At 41.1% G+C, this 18,882-nt stretch overlaps 1 protein-coding gene across 2 annotated transcripts in view; it reads right to left on the bottom strand.

Annotated features, from left to right (window-relative positions):
- Positions 1 to 18,882, bottom strand: part of clspn (claspin) — a 35,685-nt gene that overhangs the window by 3,123 nt on the left and 13,680 nt on the right. For both annotated transcript variants that reach the window (XM_079828909.1, XM_079828908.1), the window contains exons 8-23: positions 18,273 to 18,667; positions 15,634 to 15,822; positions 14,607 to 14,761; positions 12,923 to 13,119; positions 12,809 to 12,849; positions 10,707 to 10,891; positions 7,900 to 8,383; positions 4,466 to 4,526; positions 4,294 to 4,384; positions 4,082 to 4,161; positions 3,840 to 4,001; positions 3,387 to 3,508; positions 3,176 to 3,303; positions 1,850 to 1,967; positions 1,689 to 1,765; positions 1,447 to 1,605 (exon numbers count right to left, since the gene is read on the bottom strand). In XM_079828909.1, the coding sequence (XP_079685035.1) occupies positions 1,447 to 1,605; positions 1,689 to 1,765; positions 1,850 to 1,967; positions 3,176 to 3,303; positions 3,387 to 3,508; positions 3,840 to 4,001; positions 4,082 to 4,161; positions 4,294 to 4,384; positions 4,466 to 4,526; positions 7,900 to 8,383; positions 10,707 to 10,891; positions 12,809 to 12,849; positions 12,923 to 13,119; positions 14,607 to 14,761; positions 15,634 to 15,822; positions 18,273 to 18,667 (2,644 nt within the window). The remainder of the gene's footprint in view (positions 1 to 1,446; positions 1,606 to 1,688; positions 1,766 to 1,849; positions 1,968 to 3,175; positions 3,304 to 3,386; positions 3,509 to 3,839; positions 4,002 to 4,081; positions 4,162 to 4,293; positions 4,385 to 4,465; positions 4,527 to 7,899; positions 8,384 to 10,706; positions 10,892 to 12,808; positions 12,850 to 12,922; positions 13,120 to 14,606; positions 14,762 to 15,633; positions 15,823 to 18,272; positions 18,668 to 18,882) is intronic.

Genomic DNA, 18,882 nt, shown 5'->3' with positions numbered 1-18,882 from the left:
TCATTCCTATTTTATGTTTTATTTTGCATTATATTAACATTAAAAGCACACTCTTTTTACAACAAAAATAACAGTTGAGTGTGTGTAAGAATAAGTGTGTGTGTGTGTGTGTGTGTGTGAGACTGTAAGAATGAGTGTTTGACTGTGTGTGTGTGTGTGTGTGAGACTGTGTGTGTGAGACTATGTGTGTGTATAAGTGTGTGTAAGAATGAGTGTTTGACTGTGTGTGAGGCTGTGCGTGTATAAGTGTGTGTAAGAATGAGTGTTTGACTGTGTGTGTGTGAGACTGTGTGTGTATAAGTGTGTGTAAGAATGAGTGTTTGACTGTGTGTGAGGCTGTGCGTGTATAAGTGTGTGTAAGAATGAGTGTTTGACTGTGTGTGTGTGAGACTGTGTGTGTATAAGTGTGTGTAAGAATGAGTGTTTGACTGTGTGTGTGTGAGACTGTGTGTGTATAAGTGTGTGTAAGAATGAGTGTTTGACTGTGTGTGTGTGAGACTGTGTGTGTATAAGTGTGTGTAAGAATGAGTGTTTGACTGTGTGTGAGGCTGTGTGTGTATAAGTGTGTGTAAGAATGAGTGTTTGACTGTGTGTGAGGCTGTGTGTGTATAAGTGTGTGTAAGAATGAGTGTTTGACTGTGTGTGAGGCTGTGCGTGTATAAGTGTGTGTAAGAATGAGTGTTTGACTGTGTGTGTGTGAGACTGTGTGTGTATAAGTGTGTGTAAGAATGAGTGTTTGACTGTGTGTGAGGCTGTGCGTGTATAAGTGTGTGTAAGAATGAGTGTTTGACTGTGTGTGAGACTGTGTGTGTATAAGTGTGTGTAAGAATGAGTGTTTGACTGTGTGTGTGTGAGACTGTGTGTGTATAAGTGTGTGTAAGAATGAGTGTTTGACTGTGTGTGAGGCTGTGTGTGTATAAGTGTGTGTAAGAATGAGTGTTTGACTGTGTGTGAGACTGTGTGTGTATAAGTGTGTGTAAGAATGAGTGTTTGACTGTGTGTGTGTGAGACTGTGTGTGTATAAGTGTGTGTAAGAATGAGTGTTTGACTGTGTGTGTGTGAGACTGTGTGTGTATAAGTGTGTGTAAGAATGAGTGTTTGACTGTGTGTGTGTGAGACTGTGTGTGTATAAGTGTGTGTAAGAATGAGTGTTTGACTGTGTGTGAGACTGTGTGTGTATAAGTGTGTGTAAGAATGAGTGTTTGACTGTGTGTGTGTGAGACTGTGTGTGTATAAGTGTGTGTAAGAATGAGTGTTTGACTGTGTGACTATTAATTACAGATGTAATATTAGTGGACACCCCTAGTCAATTCATCACAGAAATCACAGAGCCCTGATTTAAGACCTTAAATTGTGGAAGGTGAAATGAAGACTTCATTAAGACCAGCAGAAACCCTGATTCCTGCCCATGTGACTGATCCGTGAACAGGAAGTGATGCGCTGTACCTGTTTCCTGGGCCCCGGGGCCGGCGGCTCTTTCTCCGGGGACAGGGTCTGGAAGAGGAAGCCTCTGGAGCTACGAGGAGCCAATGGGTTGCTGTCAGAGATGGAGGCTAACTTCTGCAACACCGCCGGCGGCTGGCTGAGCAACGAGCCTCTCTTGACCTGCAGAGGAAACACTCAGAACCTCACACACACACAGAGGGAAGCAGCTGCGCCGCACACAGGAAGTAGTGTTAGTGACTGACCACAGTGGGCTGAGGAGGCTTTCTGAACTGGTTGGTATTGGGAGCCGCTTTCTCTAGCAGAGGAACAGCTGGAGGGTCTGTAGAGGAAGGAAGATTACGTCAGAATAGGAGATAAACCAGCGCTAGTGCGTTCACCACTGCTTTAGCTCAGGAAACGCCACCTCGCTTCTGAAGGGTCTTAGCGGTTAGCTTCTTGGCTAGCTTCATGAATTGACTGTCCTCCTCTCCGATCTTTTCTTCATCTTCTTCAGCTTCTCCCTTTTTGGCCTGAGCTTCAGTCTACAGAATCCAAATCAGAGCAGATCGCACAATCGTGAACACGAAACATCGGTTTACTTCTTACACACACACAGTCTCACACACACACTTATACACATACATAGTCTCTCTCACACACACACAGTCAAACACACACTCCCTTGTACACAGTCTCACACACACACACGCACGCACGCATACACACAGTCCCTTAAACAGTCTCACACGCGCACTCATACACACACACACACAGTCTATCACTCATTCACGCAAACACACTCGCATGCCATCAAACACACACTCACTCATAAATACTCCCTCACACACACACACACACACGCGCATACATAGTCTCTCTCACACACACATACACTCACTCATACACACACACACACACAAACAGTCATATACATATATATACACAGGCAAAAACACTCACACATGCCATCAAACACACACTCACTCATAAATACTCCCTCACACACACACACACACACACACGCGCATACATAGTCTCTCTCACACACACATACACTCACTCATACACACACACACACACAAACAGTCATATACATATATATACACAGGCAAAAACACTCACACATGCCATCAAACACACACTCACTCACTCATAAATACTCCCTCAAACACACTCACTCTAACACACACTCAGTCTCACATGCACACACACACTCACTCTAACACACACACACTCTCTCTAACACGCACACACACACACACAGTCTCACATGCACACACACACTCTAACACACACACACTCAGTCTCACATGCACTCAGTCTCACATGCACTCAGTCTCACATGCGCACACACACACACTCACTCTAACACACATACCCACTCAGTCACACACACACACACACACACACACACACACACACACACACACACACTCACCCACTCACTCACTCACTCACTCTAACACACACACACACACACACACACACACACACACGCACTCACTCTAACACACACACCCACTCACTCTAACACACACACCCACTCACTCTCTAACACACACACACTCACTCTAACACACACACCCAGTCAGTCTCACATGCACACACACACACACTCACTCTAACACACACACACACACACACACACACACACTCACTCTAACACACACACCCAGTCAGTCTCACATGCACACACACACTCACTCTAACACACACACACACACACACACACACACACACACACACACACCTGTTCCCTCAACCACTGCTCCCTCTCCAGCCGCTCTTTGCGTCTCTGTAACTCCCCTTGATCGAGGTCTTCATCCTCCTCCTCCTCCTCTCCATCAGGACCCAGCCCACCCAACTCAAAGCTCTCATCTGGTGGAGAGAGAACAGCATGAAGTGTGTGTGTAAGAGGCATCTCCTTCTCACACTCGGACGCTCAGAGATCAGGAGCTCACCGATGTTCTTCCAGCGGAAGCGGCGAGCCCGGCCCGGCCCGTCAGAGTGCAGATCTCCATCAGCCAGATACCGCTCCTGATACAGACGCAGCTTACGCTTATCATCATCCAAGATCTGCTTCCTGTAGGAGGACACAATCAGCCTTCAGCTCCTTATCAAAGGACACTTTAGAGACCTGTGTGTGTGTGTGTGTGTGTGTGTGTGAGTGTGTGTGTGTGTGTGTGTGTGTGTGTGTGTGTGAGAGAGAGTGCGTGAGAGACTGTGTGAGTGAGACTGTGTGTGTAAGAATGAGTGTGTTTGACTGTGTGTGTGAGTGACTATGTGTGTGTATAAGTGTGTGTAAGAATGTGTGTTTGACTGTGTGTGTGACTATGTGTGTGTATAAGTGTGTGTAAGAATGTGTGTGTGGGGAGCAAGAGCTGAAGGCGGAGCACTGAGAGAACGGTCCTTACATGTGAATCTTGTTAACTTGGTCCATCAGTTCCTCATCGGATGGCAACTCCTCCTGGATGTCCTCCTCCTCGTATTCATCACCTCCATCATCATCCTCATCCTCACTGCCCACATCACTGCCCGACAGCTCCGCCTCGGAGTCCACAAACTGAGCCAAGCGGCTGTCGGCACACACACAACACGTATAGATACACACATAAAGGCTACATATATTCAGAAATCTCTCTAGAAATAGACCTACATTTTCTTCTTGCCAGGGCGTCGCCCAAAAACGGCTTCCCGTTCCTCCTCTTCCTCCTCTGATTTATCCTCAGTTTCCTCCTTAAAGTAAAAAGGCATTGTTAGCAAATCTGAGCACTGAAAGACCAGCAACACAAAAATAACCCAGTTTTCCACTGGTTCGACTAATATGGTCACAAAATAAACGTGTTTTTATTTTCTAAGATCGAGCACCTTTTCACTGAGGCTGTCCACATCTGACAGGAGCCGGAACTCACAGTCGCCTTCCTCCTCCTCCTCTTCCTCTTCGATGATGTTCTTGTTCCTGTTCACACGGACACAGAAGCCATTAGCGTTTGGAGGAGGGACAACATGCAAACATATGATCTGTAGATGGATGTGTTACCGGTTTGCTTCAGACGGCTTCTCAAAGGCAGGACTGCAGACGGATCGCAGGGAAGATGCGGCTAAAGAGGATGCAGAACAGAGTTTGTTACCTCACAGGTTTCTTTTAACCCTCTGGGGCTCTTTGGTCATTTCCCAATTGTTTTTGTTTTTTTTAAATGTTAAAAATCGTAGCTTCATCGGAATGGTCCGAAACTTGGTGACTTTATTGGTACTTGGTTTATGAACCCCCCCAAAAAATTGGGGACAGGATTTGAAAAGTCTAAGTGGTCGTAAAAAATTAGTCACACTCAGGACCTTCGGGTCAAAAATGACCCCCATAGGAAGTGAACGGGAAAATGTATGCACAAAAAAAACTGTATCTTTGCCAATCTACAAATCAGCCAGGATGCAGAAAAAAGGACTCACAAACACAAATAGCTTTTGGAATGGCACGCGTTAATTTGTGTGTGCGTGTGTTTTTCTGTGTATAAGTGTGTGTGTGTGTGTGTGTGAGTTTTTTTGTCTGTTTTGCACTCTTTTAGAGATTTGTAGATTGTATGCACAAAAAAACTAATTTCCTATGAGGGTCATTTTTGACCCGAAGGTCCTGAGTGTGACCCATAAATGAAGAACCCCAGAGGGTTAAAGACCTTAAAAGGTAGGGTAGGTAGGATTTGGTTAAAAAACTTTTTCCAAATTTGTTTAAACTTTCTTTATATATCAATACATAATTAAAATGTAAGTACTCTGAAAAAGAAAGTATGAAAATTGAGTGCCTGTAGACCTCTCACGACTGTTTTAAAGACAGCTCATTATTTCCATTCACTCCACCTTCTCCCTTCTGGGCTCTTTCCTAAGCCACGCCCCCAAAACACATGAACACGCCCACCGCGATCAGCTGACGCATTATTAACCTGAGACGAGCGGAGAAGAAGTGCATGTAGTGACATCATGTCAGAATCACATGTAATAAAAAAATCTAACTTTATCATTATGAATATAAACAAATAAGATGTCTTTGTACTCACTCTCAAGCTAGAATAACGATACTGGTAAAGTTTAAAATACACACACAACACAGTGTCTACGACACACACATATACAAGATAAAAACATCAGTAAACATTGGTAGAGTCTATAAAAACAAACCAAGGGCCGAAATAAACGTGCAGGTAAAGTTCCCGGTGAACATGGTAAAAGAGTTTAGCCAGAGGGTAGTAGCTAAAGCTAACTTAGTTCTAAAAAAAGTTCCTGTATGCGGTGTACTAGCTTTTACACATGCATTTTGTTATCTAAAGTTACATTTTGCGAAATTCAACACGACAGCGATCAACTTGAGCTAAGCATATTGAGTAATCATCATCTCTACTAATGGCTCGCTAGGTGTATAACATTGTAACTTTATGCTAAGTAATGTTATGTTAGCTATATTAGGCAGCTACGTGTGCTAGTGCTTCATGAAAACATAAACCAAAAAAATGTATAATCAGAATGAAAGATGACCTGTCCAGCAGAAATACAGCCTCTTGAAATCAAACGGGTGCGCCAGGGTTGCCAGGTTTTCACAACAAAATCCGCCCAATTGCTACTCAAAACTAGGCCAAAACAAGCCCAGTCGTGTTTCTCCGGTAAAAATCGCATTTGGGGGGTAAAATATGTGTCTTTTTGGTAGGGCTGCCTGCTAAAATTCGCAAATCCCGGGGCAAAATATCACATAATTGGGGTCGATTCAACCCGCGGACATGAAAAACAGCCGCGGCAAGTGTTTGAAGTAGCTCGACTTGGCAACACTGGGGCGCATGTGGGCCGATCCTGGAGCAAAAGCGGCGGTAGCCATGGTAACGAGAGAGAGTGACAGGCGCCCAAGCCAATCACTTGATTCGGCCCGAACGAAAATAATGAGCAGTGTTTATTGCAGATTAAAAAGTCTAGAGTCACTCGATTTTTATACTCTCTTTTTCAGAGTACTTAAATTTTAATTATGAATTGACATATAAAGAAAGTTTAAACAAATTTGGACAAAAGTGTTTTAGATCAGACTTACCTACCCCACCTTTAAAGGGTTAGTTCACCCAAAAATGTAAATTGTGTCATTAATGACTGAGCCTCATGTGGTTGGACACCCGTCAGACCTCCGTTCATCTTCAGACACAAATGAAGATATTTTAGTGTAAATCTGATGCTCTGAAAGGCCTCCATTGGCTCAACTTTACACTCTCAAGACCCTTAAAAGACACTAAAGACTAAAGTTACAAAGTCCATCTCACTACAGCGGCTCTACAATAACTTTATGAAGACGAGAATAGTTTGTGCGCAAAAAAACCCTAAATAACGACTTCTATAGTGATGACGATTTCAAAACACGGCCTCATGAAGCTTTGAAGCGTTATGAATCAGTGAGTCGATTCAGCGGTTTGGAGCGTTATGAATCAGTGAGTCGATTCAGCGGTTTGGAGCGTTATGAATCAGTGAGTCGATTCAGCGGTTTGGAGCGTTATGAATCAGTGAGTCGATTCAGCGGTTTGGAGCGTTATGAATCAGTGAGTCGATTCAGCGGTTTGGAGCGTTATGAATCAGTGAGTCGATTCAGCGGTTTGGAGCGTTATGAATCAGCGAGTCGATTCAGCGGTTTGGAGCGTTATGAATCAGTGAGTCGATTCAGCGGTTCAGAGCGTTATGAATCAGTGAGTCGATTCAGCGGTTCAGAGCGTTATGAATCAGTGAGTCGATTCAGCGGTTCGGAGCGTTATGAATCAGTGAGTCGATTCAGCGGTTTGGAGCGTTATGAATCAGTGAGTCGATTCAGCGGTTTGGAGCGTTATGAATCAGCGAGTCGATTCAGCGGTTTGGAGCGTTATGAATCAGTGAGTCGATTCAGCGGTTTGGAGCGTTATGAATCAGTGAGTCGATTCAGCGGTTCAGAGCGTTATGAATCAGTGAGTCGATTCAACGGTTCAGAGCGTTATGAATCAGTGAGTCGATTCAGCGGTTTGGAGCGTTATGAATCAGTGAGTCGAATCAGCAGTTTGAATCGCCAAATTTCAGCAGTTTGACACGCGATCCGAATCATGAATCGACTCACTGATTCATAACGCTTCGAAGCTTCATGAGGCCGTGTTTTGAAATCGTCATCACTATGTAAGTCGTTATTTAGGGGTTTTTTTGCGCACAGAAACTATTCTCGTCTTCATAAAGTTATTGTAGAGCCGCTGTAGTGAGATGGACTTTGTAACTTTAGTCTTTAGTGCATTTTAAGGGTCTTGAGAGTGTAAAGTTGAGCCAATGGAGGCCTTTCAGAGCATCAGATTTACACTAAAATATCTTCATTTGTGTCTGAAGATGAACGGAGGTCTGACGGGTGTCCAACCACATGAGGCTCAGTCATTAATGACACAATTTACATTTTTGGGTGAACTAACCCTTAAATAGTGTACGGTCACCCTTGAGACTCACATGGGCTTCCTGTGAACTTCCCAGAGCAGAGCGCCAGCAGCTGGTCCATGTCCGCCTCAGAGCTGCCCTGACTCTCCCCTCTCCGCTCTTCCGGCCCCGAGCTCTTGCTCTTCTCGGCCGGCTCCTCCGGCTGTGTGCTGAAGGCCCCGGAGCACAGCCCCAGCAGCTCCTCCTCCGCCCCGGCCTGGCCCGGCCCCGAGCTGAAGGCCCCGGAGCACAGCCCCAGGAGCTCGCCCATGTTGGCGTCCATGGCGTTCTCATCCAGGCTGTCCAGGAGAAGCTGGCGTTTGTGAGAGCGGCTGGGCAGGCCCCGAGGGCCCACGTTCAGGAACCCGTCGGCATCCAGCAGCTGAGAGTGTGTGTCCTCCTCCAGAGAGAAGCGGCCCTGGGAGTCTCCGGCCGGAGGGAGGGCCGACTCGCTGGGGGAAGAGGGAGCGTACAGGTCCTGAGAATCCTCCACAGGGAGGGACATCTTACCCGAGCTCTGAGGAACAACATTAGCATCATTTAATTCGCTATTTAACTTTTAAATTTCGTGAAAATGCACTACCCAAACTTAAATGGTTGTAATTCATGAACCCTTTGGACTAAAGATTTATGGTTGGTCTCTTTTAAAAGAAGACACTTGGCAGATTATTGATAAAAAATTATAGAATTAAATGATATAAAAGTTATTGAAATTTAAGTTTATTGTTATAAAAATATAATAAAATAAATATTTATTTTATTAAAAAATATATAAATTAATATAGGTTTCAGCCTAAAAAAGACAGAAAGTCAAAGCCAAAATTCTAACCAAGTTGTGTTCAAAATTTTAGGTCAAAAACTCAAAAAATTGAGACTTTTAGCTGCATATCTCCAAAAATCCACTAGGGGTTAGACACACCATATTGGTGATTCCTAAAGGTCCTAGTTACTTGATCTGGCAGATATTCTCTATCATATTTTCTGAATATTTTTGGCTAAATACTAGAATCAATGTTTATGTTATGAACTTTTAGCATGAAAATCAAAGTTTGAATGATTAAAAGTGTGGTTGTTGACTTTTTGTTACAAAGGTGAAAACTCCTGTAATGATACAGATTTTTTGATGCACACTCTGGTCATATATTAATCCATTACTCTTCCAAAATATATATTTTCTGCAAAATCATCAACAAGTATGTATTCTTGAGTCTTAGACCTTTCCAATGATATATAGTTTGTCATGACTAGATTAGGATTTAACAGTAATATAGTGAAGTAAATGTAGAATGCCCGTATACGGCAAGTGACAGTTAAGGGGTTAACAGATCATCATCGACCACCGTTTCCTTTAACCAGGTTTATAATAAGTTCTAATACACCAAGTCACATTAAAAGACCATTTTAAATTTTTCCCCCAAATTCATTTTTTTCGACTCCATTTTAATAGTCAAATTTGATTTTAGTAATCAAAAAGCTAGTCTAATTATGTGAAATCATGTTTGTTAAATATTTAATAACTTTAGTATAATTTCATTTTAATACCCTATGAAATGCATTTTATTATTTTTCTCAAATTATGTTTTTTTTTGTAACCAAATTCTGGAGTCAATTTTAATGGTTTAATTAAATTAATAAATCAAAAAGCATGTTTTAATTAAATTCATTAAAACAATACAAATTATTAATTAAAAATAAAAACACTTATTTCTCGTTTTAATTTTTTTGGTCAAATTTTATAATTTCATGATTTCAATTGATTAAAAGTTTAACTTTTTATTTTTATTTTAGGGCCCTATGAAACAATTTCATTATTTTTCTCAAATTAGGTTTTATTATTTTTTTATTATCAAATTCTAATGGTTTAATTCAATTTAATAATCAAACAGCATGTCTCAAATTCATAAAAACAATGAATTGTTTTTATGAAAAATTTAATTTATTAATAAAAAAAAAAGAAAAATATATTTTTTAATTTTCTGGCAACAAATGAGGGCATGAAATTAAACTATGCTTGATAAAAAGTTTAATTTCAAATTCAAAGTGCTGCACAACAGAATTAATACATGGAAGAAAAATGGTGCTTATTCCATGAATAAAATAAATCATCATCAATAATAGTGTTATCATCATTACATTGAGAGTAGCAAACTATCATTTAGTTTTTATTTTGACGGGTTGCCATGAAGCCCTTTGAGGATTGTGGAAGGCCAAATTAAGACCCACGGAAAATTTGAGAAGATTCGTGGCTTGAAAGAAATGCAAAATTGACAGGCCTGTGCTGCTTTTACAGGTCACGTGACTATAAACTATGAATTGAATAGAGACAGAGCGACACGCGTCATAATCTGAAGACCACGCCCCAAAATTGACCCATTCTTCTGCTGAAGCTTCACTTCGTATTGCCTGTATCCACTTTTGTCTTCTTAAACACTCGTTTTTTTGGGTCGACAGCTTATAAAAATGTGTTTTTTAGCTTGTTTGCTGTTTACTTTGTCACATATCAGCTTTCAGACATTGTTCTTTTTTTTGTTATAAGTCCGAAATGACAATGAGGCGCTTCACGCAATGCAAAGTCAATGGAGAGCGTTGGATTGTTTTCCCCCCCGGTGTGGGCGTGGCCTAAATACGCTCTGTCTCTATTAAATGCTTCAGGAACAAGAACAAATGTAGGGCGGGGCTTGTGTCTGTGGGGAATTGATTGGATGGTTGTGGTTTGCTATTGGTGGATCTCATGTGAGTGACCCTCAAGTTAAGTCAAGTTATTCTGACTCGCGATTATGAAGGCACATGAAATAACGATGTTTAATAATGACGTAACAATGGAAATTAATGTAGAGAACCTTTGAGGCGGAGCCGAGGAAGCTGGGCCTGAAGAGGCAGGGCGAGGGTGAGCGAAACACACTGCTGGACACGCCTCTTCCTGTGGCTCTGTTGACCGGCTGATAGGACGGGATCATCGAGCCCATCAGCTCAAAACTACTGTTGTGACTGCTGTCCTTCGCCAGCGAAAGGGTGTCATCCTCCTCTGTGAAGAGAACCGAACTTCAGTCGGATTTCACATCTCAGATACTAAAAGTGTGACATGTGACAAGTAAAAAATAGGGCTGGGAATTGACAAATTTTAACGATTCTTTCCAATTCACAAGCTTGAGATTCAAGTCCTTTATAATTATTAGGGATGCCACAATAGACCCTTTTCACATTTCCGGGTTTCTCAGAGCGGAAGTCGTCATAGTTGGGTTAAATATTATAGCTGTGAATGAGAGAATACATTAAATATTTTTTTGTGTGCTCATTTACTCACATAGCAAAACAAAAACGCCACAGTAGTGATTTCACAACTTTCAAAAAGAGGGAATAAATAGAGTGAGATTGATAACGGCAGTGAAAAGAGAGATGAGTTAATTTTTACCATCACTCCCATAGACGCTATTACTAAACACCCTCACAGCAGCGGGAACTTTTTTATTGTAATTTGATACAAAAGTAATAAAATACAAAGTATTAGTGATATAAATGTACATATATAAAAAAAAAAAACATTGCAGGATTTACGATATTGATGACCGTTAAAACGCGTCAGCACAGTCAGTGAAAAGGGTCAATTCTCAATATAATATTGAACCGTTCGGTACGGCATTCACGGTTCAATACGCGCTTGTGAATTGCGGTTTTGCATTTAATTCATTATTTTTCTACAAATTCTATCATTTGCCTCCATGCCAATATACTGAACCACGCGACATACATTCACATCACATATTAGTGGTAGAGTTATACTCACAGAACACTAGAGTTATTCACAATCACGAAAGTTGCATGAGTTTTAAAGCCTTCATTCGCGTGCTTATGCACAGTTTTAACATGCGCTTTTCCGAGCGCGCGCACTAAACGCCTGTCAAACACGTGATTACTGGACTGAGTAGTCGTCTTACTGCGCTAATACTGTCAAATACACACAAGGTTAACATAAACACAGTCGGTTATGTCTAAAGTAAAAGTAAAATCGGTGTGTGTGTGTATATTAGATGCGTGCAGGTCTTTAATTGACAGCGGCGCAGCCTATAGTGAACACGCTGTCCTTAAAGGGACAGTTCACCTCTAAAATTGTGTAATTATTTACTCACTCTAATATTGTTCCAAACCTGTATTCATTTCTCAATGACAGAATTTTCATTTTTGAGTGAACTATTAATAAAACAAAAGAGTAAAACAGTAGTTTTAATAATCAATGTATATTTTATAGTGAAGTCTATGTAGTGTTTTATTTTTACATTTATTCATTCAATTTCATACTTAAATGCTGCTGTACTGCTCTGAGCTGCCAGTGTAAATCTTTATATATATTTATTTTATATTATAATATACACTAGGAATGTGTACAAGGTTTTAAAGTAAAGTTAAGTTTAAGGTAGGTTTTTCAATTCTTTTAAGTAAAATAAAGTGAATTGCAAAAAAACTCCTTAACCTCTTGCTGTTCCTGTCGCCTAAGAATAGAATAGCAAAAAAACTGATGTGACAAGCCATCAGAACCGAACCGAAAACCATGGTTAAAAAAACCGAGGTACCGTGGACTAACTGTATTGTTGCATCCCGAATAATTATATATTATTGACGTCTTTCCGAGGCGGAGACACTGATCCATCAATTACGATCCCAGGAAATGATCCAATATCTTTCAACATTCCCTCTGATGTTCATCCTTGTTTATTTGGTGCTATAACTCGCAGTAAAGAGGAAGAGATGATCAGTCACGCCACATTAAAAGAGACATTTAACTGCTTGAATTTAGTGACAAACTCTATCAAATGCATCAAAACTTATTGTGATTATTGGATGGCAGGAGCTACAAAACATCACGGATCGATTCTTGAGATTTAATCATCAATATTGTCAACCCAGCCCTAGTAAAACAAACAGAGGGCGTTCGGTCTCCACTCACCCATTTTATTGTCTACAGCTCCTGATCTTCTGACACCGTCCCTGGACAGAACACATTAAATTAGCATGGACTAAAGAGAGAGAGTTCCGGCCGGATTAGGGGATGAACACGTACCCTGTGCGGGAACAGGAGTTGCCAGCGAACAGCATCAGAGTTCCCTCGGTGTCTGCGGGAGTTGGAGAGGGACTCTTGAAGCCTGGGGAGGGGCATGTTTTCCCCGAAACTTCATCTTCTCCTTCCTCCTTGTCCAATGCCTCCTCCTCATCTTCATCTTCATCACCACCACCATCCCCCAACAACTCATCAACACCCTGAAAAGAAACAGAACAAACCTTAATCAGGGTTCGACATTAACGCTTGTCCGGGACAAGTGGATTTTTTGAAGGGTCAAGTGAAAAACAATTTTACTGGCCCGATGGACAAGTGTCCTGAGTAAAACATCAAAACAAAAACTAACTAGGGAATCACCAAAGTGCAGTAATGATTCTGCATCAGTGTAAGTGGAGATCGATAGTGGATAATATAAAACGAACTGACGTTAATAAGGTTGAGCTGTTGAGGCTCGCGCCGCCTCTCGAGGAGAAAATCTAAAACAAACGAGCGCCGCTCACACACAGAAACTCAGTTTTTATATTTATAACATATGATACAGTAAAGCAACATTACACTAACAAGAGTGTGTTTTCCTGAACACCATCACGACTGAACATGACTGATTTCATTCGCCAGTTCCATAAACAATTAATTACCATTAAGTCACTTACATTTTAGAAGCAATATGGACTGTTTTTGTTCTATTTCAGCAGCGAAAATAGTTCCAAATAAATATCACAGCAGAACCGTAACACATCTCACAGCATCAGTGTGTGTTAGTGAATGATTAAGTGTTTTAATGAATCTGTTGAATCAAAGATTCAATGGCCTATTCGTAAACGACCGCCTCATTCTTGAATGAATCATCCGATCATTCGAATATTGCACTTTAATAATTATTTAATCAACATCATCCTCAATAAACCCGTCTCCAGCATGTTGCCCCCGGTCCCTCGAATATTCTGATCTATTATGACCTCTGAGCTGTAAAACTGCCAGAATAATAATAATAATACGCTGTTTGTTAATTGGCCAGAGGAGAACTGGCACCCCGACTGAGCCTGGTTTCTCCAAGGTTTATTTTCCTCCATTCTGCTCCTGATGGGGTTTTGGTTTCCTTGCCACTGTTGCCTCTGGCTTGGCGTGCTCAGTTGGGGACACTATATTTTTCAACTAAACATCGAAATACATCTAAATAATAAACTAAATTAACCATTTAAACTAAATTACTGATCAAATTATTGATCTAAAGCCCACACTGTCACTGTATGATACTTGAAATTTTTCCAGAATGGCTATACAGCTGAATAAAATTATGCGGCATTATTTTCCTGTTTAACACTGTAAAGCTGCTTTGAAACAATCTACATTGTTAAAAGCGCTATATAAATAAAGTTGACTTGACTTGACATAGTTACGTATTTGTGCAGCAAATAGGTAAAAAAACTACCAAATACCCACAAAAACACAGCATAAATGTATAGTTGAGAAGTAAATTAAAAAAATTATATATAGTTTTCCATGTAAAAAAATTATATTTCCTTATGCAATCGCTCTGTAAAAGTTTGGGGTCCATCTGAGCCCAAGGGACTCAAGCGTAAACCCTACTTGAGGGGCGATTAAGGGTTAATGTCGAGCCCTGCCTTAATGACTATGAATTGGGAGAAGTCACGATGTATTGACCGGTAATGCCCATTTCTAGTACCTCTTCATCCTCTGACTCGGTCATCTCTGCTTCCTCTTCGTCGCCGCAGTCCTCATTGTCCAGGCGATGCAGAGCCGCTCTTCGCTCCCGCTCCTCCCGCCTGCGGATGGCCATGGCCTGCTGCAAGCGAGACTTCAGCAAAACCAGTTTCTCACCTAAGATGCACACAAGGAGTAAAGAAATAAAGCATTACAAGAGGCCAAATTTGAACCGGTCCAATCAGCGAACAGAGGGAGTGGCTGAGAATGATGACGTTGATGTCGTGCGCTAGACCAGTGTTTCCCAACCGGCTCATTTTTGCCGTCATCACCTGGGTTTAGTAGAGCGGGAAGACGCGAATGAGAAGTCGCGCGAGCTGTGAGAAAATGTGTGTGTGCGCACTCGTCCGAGAGCGCGCACACGTCTCACAGCGCGCAAATATTGAGTTCCTTTCAAGTCTTGCTCTTGGACAGATAAATTCAGACAAAAGTATGTCAACATGCCCATCTTGAGGAGTATTCTAGCAGACATAGTCTGTAAATTGTGTGTTAGTGATATGAGCTAGAGGATGGATACCCGAACCGAGCCCGATGGGATGGGGACCGGGTTCGGACGGATATTTAGAAATAAGGTTCGGGCTCGGTCACGTCAGCGCGATAAGGCATTGAACATTTGAAATGTAAAACCGCTTATTATGTAGGTAGTCAATGGGCCTGTTTAACTTCATGCAAAGGTTTGTTTTTGTGATTAAAATACATTTTAAAATATTACCCTAACATCCGTCTTCCTGTGTGGGGGAATGTGTTTATGTAGCGGTGACAACGCGCAACACGTGTGTGCATATTAGGCTACATGAGCTGTTCCGCTGGGTCCTAAAGTCAGTTTCTCTACAGAATGCATTCAGACGCACATGTAGTTTGAATTGTGTACTTAGGCTTTCATTCCTATGGGGGTCAAATTGACCCGTGATGGGAAGAATGTGCTACTTTACGGTTTCAACCACAAAACTCCATTCAATATCAAGTGCGACAAAATGTAGTGATTGTACCTGGTTGGACCTTTGCAGGCTCCTCCTCTTCCTCATTGACGGTGATGGTGATCGACTCAGAGTGCAGTTCTTCCTGTCCTGAGGGGGCGCTGTCTTTCCTCACCACATTAAGCTGCAATGTGCGCTCCCGTTTAGGGCGAGGAGGCGGCTGGATGTGCTTCATGAAGCGCTCCTGTAGTGCTTTCAGAGCTGGATCACACACACAAACGAATCAAAATCATCAACACTGAATCGAATAAAAAAAAAAATCACACTGAATCAAATCAACACTGAACAGAATCAAATCAAAACTGAACCTAACCGAATCAAATCAACACTGAACCGAATCAAAAATCACACTGAATCAAATCAACACTGAACAGAATCAAATCAAAACTGAACCTAACCGAATCAAATCAACACTGAACCGAATCAAAAATCACACTGAATCAAATCAACACTGAACAGAATCAAATCAAAACTGAACCTAACCGAATCAAATCAACACTGAACCGAATCAAAATCACACTGAATCAAATCAACACTGAACAGAATCAAATCAAAACTGAACCTAACCGAATCAAATCAACACTGAACAGAATCAAATCAAAACTGAACCTAACCGAATCAAATCAACACTGAACCGAATCAAAATCACACTGAATCAAATCAACACTGAACAGAATCAAATCAAAACTGAACCTAACCGAATCAAATCAACACTGAACCGAATCAAAATCACACTGAATCAAATCAACACTGAACAGAATCAAATCAAAACTGAACCTAACCGAATCAAATCAACACTGAACCGAATCAAAATCACACTGAATCAAATCAACACTGAACAGAATCAAATCAAAACTGAACCTAACCGAATCAAATCAACACTGAACCGAATCAAAATCACACTGAATCAAATCAACACTGAACAGAATCAAATCAAAACTGAACCTAACCGAATCAAATCAACACTGAACCGAATCAAATCGAAACTGAACCTAACCGAATCAAATCAACACTGAACCGAATCAAAATCACACTGAATCAAATCAACACTGAACAGAATCAAATCAAAACTGAACCTAACCGATTCAAATCAACACTGAACCGAATCAAAATCACACTGAATCAAATCAACACTGAACAGAATCAAATCAAAACTGAACCTAACCGATTCAAATCAACACTGAACCGAATCAAAATCACACTGAATCAAATCAACACTGAACAGAATCAAATCAAAACTGAACCTAACCGAATCAAATCAACACTGAACGAATCAAAAATCACACTGAATCAAATCAACACTGAACAGAATCAAATCAAAACTGAACCTAACCGAATCAAATCAACACTGAACCGAATCAAAATCACACTGAATCAAATCAACACTGAACAGAATCAAATCAAAACTGAACCTAACCGAATCAAATCAACACTGAACGAATCAAAAATCACACTGAATCAAATCAACACTGAACAGAATCAAATCAAAACTGAACCTAACCGAATCAAATCAACACTGAACCGAATCAAAATCACACTGAATCAAATCAACACTGAACAGAATCAAATCAAAACTGAACCTAACCGAATCAAATCAACACTGAACCGAATCAAAATCTAACCGAATTAAATCATTGTTGATTTGATTCTATTCGGTTTAGTGTTGATTTGATTCATTTCACAGGGTTCCCACTCTTTTTCAGCAACCATTTTCCAGTACATTTTCAATTTTACTACGGCGGGAATAAAAGACAAGGATCATGTCAAATATTGCTTTCTAAGTCTTTAAAAGCCGTACAGTTTATCGCCATCACTTAACAATCCAGCATTTTTCAATATAAGCTCGTAATCATACATTATGACTATGGAAGCTTGTTTACACCACAGAATAGAAAGGTAATTGTGTCTTTATCTCGCTACTCTGACTCTCGCAATTGCGAGTTTACATATTTGTGATATAAACGCAAAAATTGTCGCAATTCTTTTTTCCTCAGAATTGGACTTGCATTGCAGTTTAGATCTCACAATTCTGAGAAAAGAAGTCAGAAGTGCAAGATATAAACTCGCAACTGCGCAAAAAAGTCAATAGTGAAGAAAAGGTCAGAATTGCGAGTTTATATCACGCAATTCTGACTATATAACACACAAATGTGACTTTATATCAACATTATGTGATTAGGGAGCAGCTTACGAGTTAACATTCACTGCATACATTTGAGCAGTTATAGCATTAGCTAACGGCTGAGAGCGGCAACACAAGACTAAACATCATTATTCAAAAATACAACTCATACGCATCAAACTCAGCATTCCTGAACATGTGCTTTTTGCAACTAGCGCTAATTATTTGGGCCAGCGATAAACTCTTTATACTCGGGTAAAGAAATATTTTTTAAAGAATTTTCCCAGACAACAACAAGATTTTCCAGGACATTTTACATTTTCTCTAATTTTCCATGACTGGAAAATTTGTCATCAATTTTCCAGGACTAGTGGGAACCCTGAGTTCAGTGTTGATTTAATTCGGTTCGGTTCTGTGTTGATTTGGTTTGGTTTCGATTCCGTTCAGTGTTGATACAATTTGGTCCGGTTTCGATTTGATTCGGTTCAATCAAGTGAAATGAAAACAATAATCATATCCAAAATCTCACCTGGGTTTTCCTGAGGCGGCTCCAGCTGGACAAAAGCCCCATCATCTGCACACAGCTTCGCCACGGGAGGAGGATCTAGACCAAGCTCTCTTAGTCTGGCTAGCTTATCCTTCCGAGGTTTGAGCACACCAGGGGAAGTCTGAGCCTGAGCCACTGGGACCAGTTGCTGGTCTGGATGCTTCGCTCCTACGGCCTCCTTCTGCTCAGTGCTTATCTCATGTTCTACCTGTGCTTCGTTGGATGTCTCATTAGCAGGATCATCCTGGCGAGTGCTGGTGGTGGAGTCTTCCACAGGAAGTGATGCGGTGGAGGACTGGTTATCCAGACATGACTCTAATGGAGGTGTTGGGGCTTGATCTGGAGCCTCTAGAACACAAGCCTGGTACTTGGCGGACCTTGAGGACGGGTGATGAAGAGATTATGTTGGTTATTGGTACCATAGATATGAGGGGTGTAACGGTACACGTATTCGTACCGAACCGTTTCTGAATGCAATCTTTAACAGTCGGCTTGTTTTAAGAGCAGGACACACTTCAATCCGAGTTCCCACACGAACATATTAAGTATTCAGTCTATTTTATCACGGAATTCACACCCTTTAATGTGGCGT

The sequence above is a fragment of the Gobio gobio genome, assembly GCF_949357685.1.
Source record: "Gobio gobio genome assembly, chromosome: 11".
Classification (NCBI taxonomy): domain Eukaryota; kingdom Metazoa; phylum Chordata; class Actinopteri; order Cypriniformes; family Gobionidae; genus Gobio; species Gobio gobio.
Note: the sequence above shows the minus strand (reverse complement) of the source record. Positions and strands in the feature narration are given on the sequence as shown.